Consider the following 14,063-nt stretch of genomic DNA (forward strand, 5'->3'; position numbering starts at 1 on the left):
GAGGAGTGGTTTCTGTGGGAGAAGGATGAGTATTCAGATGGAAAGAAACAGCATGTGCAAAACCCTGTGTGAAAGTGCATGGCATTTTCAGAGAACTACTCTAATTCATAGCTGGATTGGCTAGGTCGTTTGGAGGGATGAATAGATATGATCTGTAACTCTAGATAGCAAAGCGGCTGTGCATTTTAAGATAAAGGGTGGGAAATTTCAGCTTGAAGTGAGGCTATTAATCAGACTTTCCAAAATGGAAGGAGTTACCTGGAGGTAATCATCTCTGTCCTTGGGAGTGATCAAGCTGAGGCTGAGAGTAATCTGTCAGGAAAGCTAAGCAACATTTTCCAAAATCTCTGTTTCTAGATGTCAGTAGGTGCAGAAAAGAGAGATTCTCTGATCAAATAAGTATGAGAACAAACAAATTAAACAAAGTTAAATGAGCTTTTTTAAATAGTGGACTCCGCAGGACCTTTCCTATATAAATAGAGTTCTATGATTTTGCAAAAGGTGGTAATATAGAATATGTAGCTGTTTCCCAAAACGTATGACCACAAATCCCTTCTGCACTGTTTGTTTCAAGAGACCAGTGACTTGTGGACCGTCCACACTGAGGAGAGAAATGTGCAGCATTCTTGGTGGCTGCTAATCTCACTCACGCAGTGCAGAACTTCCCAGAAAGTGGGCTGAGCACCCTCGTCTGTTGTGATGAGTTATCGGTTAACCGCTTTATTGATCCCCTCAGGCTTTGGGGGCCATGTGGGGTTTGGGACATAGAGATCCCCCAGAGCCAGTTATGGGATGTGTGGTAGAGAGACACCTCATCCAAGACAAGCCTTATGCCAACATACCTTAAAACTATTATTTTCTCTCTGTGCCTTGATATTAAACAGATTTGGAGGCACTATCCACAGGGCCTTTTAAATATTACGTGTGTGAAAGTCCCTCTTCCCATTCTGTAACTTCTTGAATGTTGGTTCTCTTTCCTGTCCGTCCTTTACCTCCCATCATTTAATTAACTAGAGGCTTATGTCTTATCCATAACTCAGAAGACTGGTGGTTGTGAACCATGGATCTGCTTTCTCTATGTTTCATCATAATGCTGCTCTCTCTTTTCTCCTGGCCTAAACTTCCACTCCTCTTTTCTCCTCAGATCTTATTTCCCTACACCTTCCACCATGCTATGTGGAATTCTCTTACATACTAACAAACTCACATCCTTGACCTCTTTGCTACATTCTCCTGAATATAACTGAAACCTGAGTTTTTCCTAAATGTACTAATTCCCCAGTAGCATTCTTACAGGAAAATTCTTATCTCCCAGTCACTCTAGTACTTTACTGTTTAGAGGTGGGGTCTTTTTTTCACTCCTCATTGTCATTTCTAAATGAAGTATTCTTAAGTCTCTTTCCCTTGAGACTTAGAGCATTTGACTGTATCAGCTCTTCCTTACTGGTCCCTACTCCTTGCTCACAAACTTTTTGGCCCTCAGCTCACTTTCCCTCTTCATTGTGAGCTTTACTGTAGTCCTCAGTGGCTCCAGTATTCATGCACATGATTCGTTTAACTCTCTGGGTCCCTGGTTCCTTAGGATTCTCTCTCTGTATTCTCTCTATATATTCCTGGTTCTTAGGATCTGAAAATAGAGATAGTTTTACTATTCTTTCCGATCTGGATACTTTTCTTTTTTTTCTCCTGAAAAATTGCTATGGCTAGAACCTCCAGTGCCACGTTGAATAGGAGTGGTTGGAGCAGACGTCTGTGTCTTGTTTTTGATGTCAGGAGCAAAGCTTTGTCTTTCACTGTTAAGCATGATGTTAGTTGTGGGTTTTTCATAGATACTCTTTATCAGGTTGAGGAAGTTCCCTTCTATTTATCTTTTATTGAGTGTTTTTAATCATGAAAGGGTGTTGGATTCTGTCAAATGCTATTTCTGTGTCTGTTGAGATAATCATTTTTTTTCCCTTCCTTCTCTTAATGTGGTGTATGACATTGACTGATTTTTAACTGTTAAACCAACCTTGCATTTCTCAGGTAAATCCTACTTAGTCGTGGTATATAATCCTTTAATATGTTGCTAGATTCAATTTCCTGGTGTTTTGTTGAGGGTTTTTGTGTATATATTCATAAGAAATATTGGTTGGTAGTTTTCTTGAGATGTCTTTGGTATTATGATCACATAGATTGAATTGGGAAGTTTTCCCTTCATTTCTGTTTTTCAAAGAGTTTGTGAAGGATTTTTGTTGATTCTTCGTTGAACATTTTATAGAATGAACCAGTGAGGTCCTTTGGCCTGGGCTTTTCTTTGTGGCCAGTTTTTTGATTACTTACTTAATCTCTATGGATGATATGTACATATTTGCTAGTTTTTATTAGTTTGTAGTGTTGTTCTAGTCCTCTGTTTCCTTGATGATCTTCTTCCTAGTTGCTCTGTTCCTTAATGAAGAGGAGATATTGAAGTATCCAACGTCAGCATATCTTGCAGAGAAGGTCTGATACCAACAGATTCTCTCAGTTTTTGTTTATCTGGGGATGTTTTAATTTCTCTTTTATTTTGAAGGATAGTTTTGCTAGGTGAAGAATTCTTGGTTGACAGTCTTCCTTTTAACATTTTGACCCCTGTGCTTTCTGATGAAAAATCAGCTGTTAATCTTATTGAGCATGTCTTCTGTGTGGTAAGTCACGTTTTTCTTGCTGCCTTCAGGATTCTCAGATCTTCTTTGTCTTTCGGCAGTTTAACTATGATGTGTCTCTCTTTTAGTTTATCATATTTTGGAGTTTGTTGAGCAAATGATTAGATAGGAGTTTCCTTAAATGCCTTCAACTAGTAAGTCTTCCAGCCTTTGCCAAGGAGCTCTGTGTGTGTGTGTGTGTCTGTGCAGGGTTGCCTTCAACAACCTAGTAAGCGTTTGCAGCTCTGCCTTAGCTTCATTTCCTGCTTGCTCAGAGGCTCAAGGTCAGCCACAAGTGAGAGATTAAGGCCTTCTCAGGTATTTCTGTGGCATGCACACAGCCCTATGCTTGCTTGTGGCCTTACCTATGCCCAAGAGTATGTTGGAGCATTTCAAAGCCTCCTGTGGACATCTCATTCCTCAGGTTTTCTCCGCTGAGTTTTTTGGTCACCTTGTTTGCCTCAACTGGTGTCACCATCTCAGGCAGCTGAGGTTTTAAACAATCACCACTGATGTTTTTCGACAAATGTACTAGAGAGAAGGCTGTTATCACCTAGCGAGCTCTGAATCGGGCCAAATAAAACAACTCCTGGGGGCGGGGCTTTCCTAGGAAGGTGCCACTTAGGTCAACGAGTACTTTGGCACTTTCTGGAGAATTCCAAACCCAGTTTACTCCCCCCGCCCCACCCCCAACTCAGTGATTGCTGGATTTCACAGCTACCCTGCTGGTAAGGCTGTTGTTTTTCCAGCTGTCACAGAGCCAGGGAGATAGAGATAGGCATGGCTGTAGAATAAACTAAAATGTCACAGGACTTCTTCTAACTGAGGTTCAGCTGGGTTCTTTTGAATAAGTGCTTCTTGGTTGTTGCAAGCGTTTGGTTGATTTCCAGAGTGCTGAAAAAGTTGGTTTTGACAAATTTGCTAGTGTTCTCAGTGCTTTTATGGAGTGAATTTTTGGAGATCTTTATTCTGTCATTCTGGAAGTACTTCTTTCCCTTCTTTATGTCATGCTTTTTGTTTTTAATAGACTTCACTTTTTAGAGCAGTTTTAGGTTTACAGAAATATTGAACAGAAAGTGCAGAGTTCTCATGTACTCCCCCATCTCCTTTTATACACAGCTTCTCCTATTATTAGTATGTTACATTAGTGTGATGTATTTGTTATGATTGAGGTGTCAATATTGATACATTATTATTAACTAAAATTCATGGTTTACGTTAGGGCTTACTCTTTGTGTGTACATTCTTTGGGCTTTGACAAATGCGTGATGACATATCTACCATTATAGTATCAAAGAATAATTTCACTGCTCTTGGAATCTCGTCTTCTCCACCTAGTCATCCCTTCCTTCTCCCCTCCCCCCATTCCTAGCAGTCGCCAATCTTTTCATTGTCTCCATAGTTTTGTCTTTTCCAGAATGCTTATAGTTGGAAACAGAGTATGCAGCCTTTTCAGATTGACTTCCTCCACCTAGCAGTATGCTTTTAGGTTCTTTCATGTCTTTTCATGGCCTGATAGCTCTCTTTTTTTAATCACTGAATAATATTCATTGTGTGGATGTACTGCAGTTTGTTTATCCATTCACCTACCTGAAGACCTCTTTATTGCTTCCAAAAATTGGCAGTATGAATAAAACTACTCTAAACATTTATATGCAGCTATCTTGATTGCTTCCAAAATTTGGCAGTTATGAATAAAGCTCTCAAGACATTTATGTGCATAAGTTTTCACTTCATTTTGTTAGATATTGATCAAGAAGCATGATTGCTGGATCATACAGTAAGAGTATGTTTAGTTTGGTAATAAACTGCCAGCCTGTCTTCCAAAGTGACTGTACATTTTGTATTTCAACCAGCAATGAATGAGAGCTCCTGTTGTGGTACATCTTTGTCAGCATTTGAAGTTTTGTTTTGGATTTTAACCATTCTAATAGGTGTGTAGTGATATCTTGTTTTAATTTGCAATTCCCTAATGATATATGATGTTGAGCTTTTTTTATATGCTTATTTGCCATCTGTATGTCTTCTTTAGTGAGTTGTCTGTTTCGATCTTTTGCTCGTTTTTTAATTGGGTTGTTTGTTTTATTGAATTTTAAGAGTTCTTTGTATATTTTAGATATCAGTCTTTTGTCAGATAATGTTTTACGAATATTTTCTCTCAGTCTGTGGCTTGCCTTTTCGTTCTCCTAATGCTGTTTTTCACAGAGCATTAGTTTTTAATTTTATGCAGTCCAACTTAGTGAATTTTTTCTTTCATGGATCGTGCTCTCTATGTTGTATTTAAAACTTAGTGCCAAACCCAAGGTCACCTGGATTTTCTCCCTTGTTATCTTGTAGTTTGGTGTTTTACATTTAGGTCCTTGGTCCATTTTGAGTTAATTTTTGTGAAAAGTATACAAGGTCATTTTTTTTGCATATGGGTGTCTGGTTGATCCAGTACCATTTGTTGAAAACACTATCCTCTCTCCTTTGAATTGCGTTGGTTCCTTTGTCAAGGATCAGTTGACTACATTTGTGTGGGTGCATTTCTGGACTCTCTATTCTGTTCCATTGATCTATTTCTCTATTCTTTAGTCAATGTCACATTGTATTGATTATTGTTGCTTTATATAGTTAGTCTGGAAGTTAGATAGGGTCAGTATTCTGACTTTCTTCTTCTGCAATATTGCGTTAGTTATTCTGGGTCTTTTTCTTGTTCGTGTAAACTTTAGAATCACTTTGTTGATATCCACTGAATGACTTGCTGGGATTTTGATTGAGATTGTGTTGAATTTAGCATTAAAAAAATAACTGTGAACATAAAAAAATATATATTTTTTTGGTGAGGAAGATTGGCCCTGAGCCAACATCTGTTGCCACTCTTCCTCTTTTTGCTTGAGGAGGATTATTGCTGAGCTAACATCTGTGGCAGTCTTCCTCTATTTTATGTGATGCCACAGCATGGCTTGACGAGCAGTGCCACGTCTGTGCCCAGGATCCGAACCTGTGAACCCCAGGCCACCAAGGCAGAGCACGTGAACTTAATCACTATGCCCCTAGGCTGGCCCCTAACAAAGTGTATTTTTAACTTTCTATATGTGCAGTTTTTATTAATGGCAAGGAAAGAAACTTTATTAATGGTGAAGAAAAAAAACGGTAAAGATTTTGTGAAGTCAAACTGCAACTCAGATTGATAATGAATAAATGAAAAAGAAAAATCTCACACACACACACCCTTCCACTAGCTAGTCTAACCTATGAATCACAAACCTTAATTTTAGCACAAAATCACACATGTTAGTAATCAAGAAGCTTGGGTGGAAGCAGACAAAAATATGCGTATATGGATACAGCAACATAATTTGGGGAGATTCCTTTAGGACTGTGATAAGTGATTATGCAGCAAGGTGCTTATTAGGCACGTGGATTGAATATCAGGTGCAGCCAGTGTATGTGGGTTCAACGTAAATGAGTTTAAAAAATGGCACGCTCTTTTTTTTCTCTCTTTTTCTTCTTCTCCCCACAGCCCCCAGTACATAGCTGTACATTCTAGTTGGGGGTCCTTCTGGTTGTGCTATGTGGGACGCCACTTCAGCATGGCCTGATGAGTGGTACTAGGTCCGTGCCCAGGATCCAAACTGGCGAAACCCTGAGCTCCCAAAGCGGAGCCACAAACTTAACCACTTGGCCATGGGGCCAGCCCCCCAAAAAAGGCTATCTCTTCAAGATTCCTTTTTGTCGTTATTGTCATCCTTTGTTTTTCTTGTTGACTTCATTGACTATACTTACCAAACAATGTTAACTAATGTCAGTGATAGTGGGCATTTCTTTCTCCTGCTTCTGTAACCACTGAACTCATTTTTTGCTTTCATCCATCCCTGTATTGGTTCGATTCTTCCTGTCTACTAGCCCACCTGGCCTGTGATCAGCCACGTAGGTTTTGCCTTTGCTGACACACTGCTAACCTTCCACTGTGGTCCCCAAAGCAGCTTGCAGTCTTTTGTTGCTTTCACCATCTAATTTCTCTACTAGAAATCTGTGATTGTTAAAATTTGTACCCAAGTACAAATTTGTGCCTGTTAACTTAATACGAGGTATTGCGGCAAGTAATTCCTCTCTTGTCTCATGTTCCTTTTCCGTCGCCTTCTCCATGCCTTCGTCCCTGGGTTTGTCCTTGCGCTCTTGGAAAGTGATTTTACCTCCCATTCTGTTTCAGAGGTTCAGGTTCTTGTGTGTGGACTTCGTTATCTTCTCAGAATGTGAAATCTCAGAATCTTCATTATCTTTCTTTCTATCCTGTTTCTTTTCCTTTCTTGTCATAATAATGTCCTTTTACTTTCTGAAAATAATCTCTCATTTATTTACTTTCTGTTCCATCTTTTTCTTCTTCTGCCTTTTGGCCTTCTCAATTATATTTACTTTTTTCCAGCAAACTTCAGAGGTCCTCCGGTGAGGTGTTATGTTGTTTCCAACTTAGTGTCAGATGGTTTAACAGAAAATACACATACATGAAGCACATGTGTCAAACATTTACCAATGGGGAATATAAGTGAAGGATGGAGGGTGTTAGAGTATTCTTTTGAATTTCTGTTAGAAAATTTTTTCAATATAAAGAAAGTATTGATAGTAAAAATCATAATTTTTTATTTAACATTTATTGTATTATCAGTTACCATTCCAAGCACTTTAGCATATATTACCTCATTTAGTTCTTATGCCAACCTAAGGAGGCAAGTGCTCTTATTATCCCCATTTTATAGGTGAGAAATATGAAGGAGAGAGAGATTAAGTAACTTACCCTGTGTTTTATATACATCTAGTAGGTCACAGAGCTGAGAGTTGGACTCAGATATCTGTGTAAGTAACAGAAAAATGAGTAAGATATGGCCCTCTATTCAAAGGGCTTACAGTGTAATTAGAGGTGATACGTATACAGATTTCTTTAATTTATGCTGTAAAATAAATCAGGGATCATAAAACGGGTCTTATCTAGTTGAAGGGATTGGAAAGGGCTTCTGGAGGAGGTAGCGTTGCAGTGCTAAGAGTAGCTGTAAGTTTAGTTTTGGATCTAACGGTGGAAGTATTTCAAATGCAACCGAAGGCATGTGAATTTTATTCATTAGGCATTGGAGAACATTGAGAGTTAAAGAAACTGTGGCCCAAAGATATTAATTATTTTTAGTAGCTTGTTACATACAGCTAAAATTTAAGCGTAAATCCTAGGCCAGAACTGGCTCATTTATGCTACTGTGGCTTTTCTAAATGCCAATTCTTTGTCCCCATCTTCAGTTAGTGATCCAGACTTGTTGACTTTTCCTTTGAAATGTTTTTAATTCATTTGTTTCTTGCATGTGGTTCATATTTATGTCAACCTAATATAAACCCTTATTTCATACCTGATTCTCATACAGTCCAGTCTCCTTTAGTCTCTCCCTCTCTGATCTTTCTTTTGCTAAATCAGTAAAATGAAGTTAGTTTTAATTTGATTGTTAACTGGGACTTTTTAATGTGACTGCTTCCGGATTATAATTCTGAAGTAATGCTTTTTCATGTCACAATGAAAGAATTTTAGAATCTCAGAGATGGAAGCTTAAAATGTGTGCTTCTTACTCATTCACAGAAAACAACAAAAACGGACAGATGGACAAATAAACAAAAATGAACTGTCTGATACAGAGGAAGAGAATACTTGGTTCATCTCTTCATGGAGTTTATAATTTAGCACAGATTGCAAAGGAACACAGTATACTGGACGAGTACTATAAATAGACAGTGTAGGGGGCTCTGTACAGACACCTGTGAAGTACCAGGTCCTGCCTTAGGAGATTCAGGGAGCTGTCCTGGAGGGAATGCCAAGTAACTTCAGATGGAGAGGAGTTCGCGTTCTCCAGATCAAGTGTACGTGGCGGGCAGGATGGGTGGACTGGCCGAGAGTGCAGAGAGGTTGAGGATGTGGGTTTGGAAACGAGGCACTGTAGCATGCTTTGGCAAAATCAGGTAATTGGCTGTGGATTAAGAAGTCAGTCTGAAGGAGGTAGGTGTGTTAAGGGATGAAGTTGAAGAATAAATTGGATTCAGGCTATCTGTGGCCTCATAAGCCGTATTTGAGAGTCTCCTTAACCCTAAAAAACGTGCCTTGTACTTTGTCTCATTACTTTTCATTATCTTTTTCCAGAAAGCCTTAGCCTTTCATTTTGGTCAAACTCAAACCTCGTACTTTATAGCTCATCCCAAGTTATTTCCTATCCGGGAAAATTTCCTAAAGTATCTCAGCTTTTTTCTCTGAAAATATAGCTCTTATCATCTCTTTTAATTCATTCACCAGGTGATTCTCTATTTTTGTCTTTACTATTTTGTTAAATTTTTATTACTATAGATTTTTCATCAGTCCGTGTATAGATTGTCCATCTATTCAGTCATGGATTGTAAAGTCTTACTAATTAATTGATTAGTATTTGAAATTTAATAATTCAACTATATTTTGAACCAATAAAAATAAAGCAGAATTCTGTGTAAAAAACCTAGAGCCTTACTTATGGATCAACAATTTAAAAGTTCTTAAAAATCTTTTTCTTTGGTTAAAAAAAAAATCTGGCCTGAAATCAAGTATTGAGAAGTAGTTTCAGAGAAAAATAATCTTGTGAAAGCCAAGCTCGTATTGAATATTTGAGAATTTAGAGATTTGGGAATATTTGTTAGAAGCTAGAAAATTTAGCAGAAACCACATTCCTACTTTTTCAATATGGTTCAAATTTAATGCATTGGGACTTTTGCAAATTTAATGCATCATGAGTTTAACTTTGATCCCAATATGTTAACATAGCCAATATATTGGAGAGAATAATTGTTCAGTTTGTTATTTTAAATATTGAGATTTCACATATATAACAAGTTCTCGTCTTAAGAACCAACTTCAATTATGTGTAATGTGAATGCAGTAATTTTTAAATTGCTATAGCCATGATTTCTGGTTAAAATATTATGTTTTTCATGTCCATGAAACACGTTATCCTTAGTTTTTTTCCCTCTTATTCAGCATGTACATTATTGTCTGAAACTAAAGGGAAGTTTAAATTTTTTTAGAGTAGGTTTCTTTTAGTGTAATTTAGTATTAGGAAGTATGTGGCGTGTGTAAGACTTTCATAAAACTTTGTTTAATCTTTATTGGAAAAGATGATTTATCAACAATGTGGAAACGAAAGAAAGAACAGCAGCTCATCTGTCTTCACTGTCTGCTGAGGCTTTCAAGGAACGAGACTTGTCCAAACTGGGAGTTAACGTGGGTAGCACAGTTGTGGGGTTCAAAAAGATGTGAAACTTGAGGCCAGTTAAAGTCAAAAGTAAATAAAGAGCAGACAAATCAGTGCAGAAAAGGAAGATGTGTAATTTTTTCTAGGCAAGGCCTTTCCCCAGAGTTTTTGTTTCTGTTCTAGTTCCTAAGGAATAAGATTTATTCAACCAATGTGTAAAATACACGAAAGAGGGGAATACAGAAGATAGTTGTATTCGTGACAACTAGAACTTATGGCACTTTACGGTGGAAACAAATTCAATGTCTGAGGTGAATGAAAGTCAAAGACTTTGTGATATGTTAAATGATTTGCAATAATTTCATTGCCTTCTTTCTTTCTGAAATTATGTTGTATATCTTTTCCCTCCAACTTCTTCCCCTGCCCTTCCAGAGGCTCTCCCTATAGAGAATCTCCTTTGGGTCATTTTGAAAGCTATGGAGGGACCCCCTTTTTCCAGGCTCAGAAGATGTTTGTGGATGTACCCGAAAACACAGTGATATTGGATGAGATGACCCTCCGGCACATGGTCCAGGATTGCACTTCTGTAAAAACCCAGTTACTCAAACTGAAACGTCTGCTGCATCAGGTGAGTACAGAATGAACGTTTTCAGCTCTGGTATTTTGAAGTGCAAAATGGGTTGACTTTACTTTAAAAAAAAAAAGTTAATTGCGTTTCTAATGTCTATTTAGAATTCTGTAGAAATAATGCTTGTAAAGAGTACACAATAGAACCTTTTTCTGAGAGAAAAAAACATAGGATTTTGCCTGATGGTCTCAGTACAGCCCCCAGCATTTCTGCGTGTGTGATACCTGGTAAGCCAATCTCTCTGTTTCTGTTTCCTCATTTTTATAGTACCTACATTGTAAAGTTGTTGGGAGTTAGAAATAGCCGTCGTAAACTGACCAGTCTAAGACCTCAGACATAGTAGATGTTCAGTCATCAGGAGCTGCTGCTAGCATTTTAGCCAAGTGGGAAATAAGAAGCAGCAGTGTTTCCTTACGTAATCTTAGTCATAAAATTTCACTTACTTTTGAAACCTTCAAGTTTAATCTTCCTCAGTCCTCTCGTTTTTTTATTTGAGAGAAATCCAGACTCATAGTTATGTGACTTGTGCAGAGACAGGAGTAGCTGATGGTAGAACCTGGCTTCTGATTCAGTAGTACTTTATCCACACATTTAGCTCTTACGGACAAGGCCAGATGCATAGCAGAAAACTAAGAAATAAAGTACTAATTTTAAATTGTAGGTATCTTTTGTTTAGTTTTGAATCTATATTTGTCTTTTGTAGACTAGCCAGATGAGCTTAAATATGGTTGAGAAACAAGTCTGGCTCTCTGCTCAGCTTTCAGAATTGCCTTCCTCAGGACGGTGTGCTCTCGCTTCTGATGTGCAGGGGCCAAGTTTGAGAATTCTTGGTGGCCGACAAAACCAACTCATGATGTATGCTCATTAATGGCTGGTTGAAGTGAAGTATGACTCCCATGTTAGTAATGATGATTAGTGCAAATATTCTGTTAAAGTCATTAAATTGTTTTTTATTACTTGGTTATGGACTCTCTGGGCTACTCTTCTTCATTCTTGTGAGTATTTGACTACCTTTTGAAGAGAAACTGTTCTGTGCTAAGACTGGAAGCCAGAAAGTAGAAGGTGGTTTTTCAATCAAAGATTCTTAGACTCCTCTCGAGGCAGAAGGAGTTTCCATGATTGAAATATCCAGATAGAGCTTACAACTTAGTTCATGTTTAACTAGGAAATAGACTCTGTTTTGTAGTATTTCTCTGCTCACTGGTCTGGGGAGAAGATTTTCTGATCAGGAACTTCAGAGTCAAGGGAAAGAGAAGGTAGAAAGGGTGGAAATAGCTAAAATATGATAAATATCTACTTTGAGTCAGTCATTGTGCTAGCTATGTCATACGCCCTCTTTTGTGCCTGGGTTTATTGCCCTGAAACGTGATGCATGATTAAGTATCAGTTAATAATAATGAGAGAAGTAGCATAATTAAGGAGAGAATAGGTAAATTAGTCACCAATGATAAATACTATAAAAATAGAAAACTGTTTTTTGAGACACTTTGTGAAAAACTGTGAATCTCTTAATGTCTCTTTTCTGTCATTATGACCTTTGAAATTTTAGATAGTACACACTGGTCAGATTGACTTGACTTTTTGTTTATATAGTGAAAACAAAATTAAGAGAAGAAAATTGCAGAATCTTTTCAGGCATCTTTAAGTTTCCCAAAATGCTAATAGAAGTTAAAAGCTGAATGAGTTCAGGATTTCATATAAGTGCTTCTTAAGTTTTTCCCTGTTAATATTACTAAATTTTAAAAAGTTGAGTGTGATACACATACGTGGTTTAAAAAAGTTAGCATAGTATCCAGAGGGGTAATGAAAGTACAGTCTTTCTGTCCCTCTCCCCACCTCGGTCAGCCTCTCCTAACCCGAATGGTTACTCTATGGTAACCCGAATGGTTCTCTAGGATTGGGTCCACTTTTTCTTGGATAACGTATCTTCTTTTTTCTCAGTTTACTCCCTCATTTAGCTGGAGTATATCCTTCATTTACTTCCTAACGTGGGCAAATGGATGGTAAATCTTTTTAGTTACTACAAACTAAAAATCTGTTTTATCTACTCTCACATTTAATTGACATTGATTGGCTGGGATGGGAGCGAGTTTTCCCTTGGAAATTTGAAGGCCTTGCTTTTCTAGGATCCAGTTTAGCCACTGAGAAAAGTCTACTGTATTCTCATTCATTTTGCATTGTATTTTGCTGGTTTTTATCTTTCTGGGAGATTTTTAATCTTTTATTTCTGGCATTCTGCAGTTTCACAGAACTGTCCTGGAATTTGAGTTTTGTTGTAGTTGTTTGTTTGTTTTCCACTCAATACATGGGTAATAATTAATGGGCTCTTTGGAGATTCACATAGTATGAAATTTTCTTATTTCTATGATTATATTCTTCACTCCATTTTCTGTGTATCTTTTTGGAATTCTTGGTAATCACAAGCTAGAACTTCTGAATTGACTCTCAATCTTTTATTTTTTCTTTCATATTTTCCTTTTCTTTTGGTTTGATTATGTTTCCTGGTATATATCCTTGATTTCATATTCCAGCTCTCTATTTCTGTTGAATTATTGTCTTAGCAATTGTATTTTCAGTTTCCAGCACTCCTTATTGTATACCATTCCTTATTCATTTCATTCAATTCTTGTTTTGTCTGTAATTACGTTAGGTAGACTGTTTCTGTTCTGTTTTGTTAAGATTTCTCAGGTTCCCTGCATTCTGTGTCTTTCTAAATGGTCTTTTTGATCTTTATTTTGGTTTCTCTTTCTTTTGGAATCTTTCTTCAAATATCTAATGATTCTTTGTTGTTTATTAATATTTAAGAGTAAGGAACTAAAAAGTTGATTCAGGACTCTGTACACAGACTGGACTTGTCAACCTGCCGTCTTCATTTTACGGTGATGGATGGGTGTTGGTGGACTCTCAGTACTTACTAAGTGAAGGTTTTTCCTTTTCAGGTCGTTGCAGTTTCTCCAGAGAAGAAATCTCTAATGTTTTTGCTTGGAATGGAGGTAGAAGACTGGGAGTCTATTCTTGCCTTATGCACACTTCCAATTAATTCCAGTATTTTTAACCCTAATAGGTCATATACTTACCTTTTTCTGTATCTAGCATTTTGATTCTCTGGGGTTCTTCAGGGCAAATTGATTCCCAATTTGTCCATATTCCTCGTCTATACATACTTTAGTGTGTCTTCCTCGGATCCTGCTACTTTTGTTGAAGTTTCTGTGTCCTCTGTTGCCTCCCCAATTCTCTTTATTGTTATGATTTATGTTTTCAGAAAAATTTACTTTCATGTTAGTATAGGTTTAAGAGAAAGAGACGATAAAAACATCTCTAATCCAAAGCCCTCTCCTTTTAAAAAATGTAGAGAAAAATATTTAAAAAATTAGTTGTGCGAATGCTTCTTGTGAAACTTCGTGTGTCACAGCTCAAAATTTGGTTTAATCCTTTTATTTATATCATTCACTGCATTTGCCTGTTGGGTTTGTGGGGGGGGTGGTGGTCAGTCTCTGCTCATTTGCAAACGTAAGAACTTAAGCACCAGCATTCAGTATGTGC

At 37.4% G+C, this 14,063-nt stretch overlaps 1 protein-coding gene across 8 annotated transcripts in view; it reads left to right on the plus strand.

Moving 5' to 3' along the window:
• CCSER2 (coiled-coil serine rich protein 2) overlaps positions 1–14,063 on the plus strand; it is a 168,498-nt gene that overhangs the window by 93,515 nt on the left and 60,920 nt on the right. For all 8 annotated transcript variants that reach the window (XM_046652863.1, XM_046652865.1, XM_046652866.1 and 5 more), the window contains exon 6: positions 10,325–10,520. In XM_046652863.1, coding sequence (XP_046508819.1) covers positions 10,325–10,520 — 196 coding nt within the window. The remainder of the gene's footprint in view (positions 1–10,324; positions 10,521–14,063) is intronic.

This window comes from Equus quagga, chromosome 2, assembly GCF_021613505.1.
Source record: "Equus quagga isolate Etosha38 chromosome 2, UCLA_HA_Equagga_1.0, whole genome shotgun sequence".
Taxonomy (NCBI): Eukaryota; Metazoa; Chordata; class Mammalia; order Perissodactyla; family Equidae; genus Equus; species Equus quagga.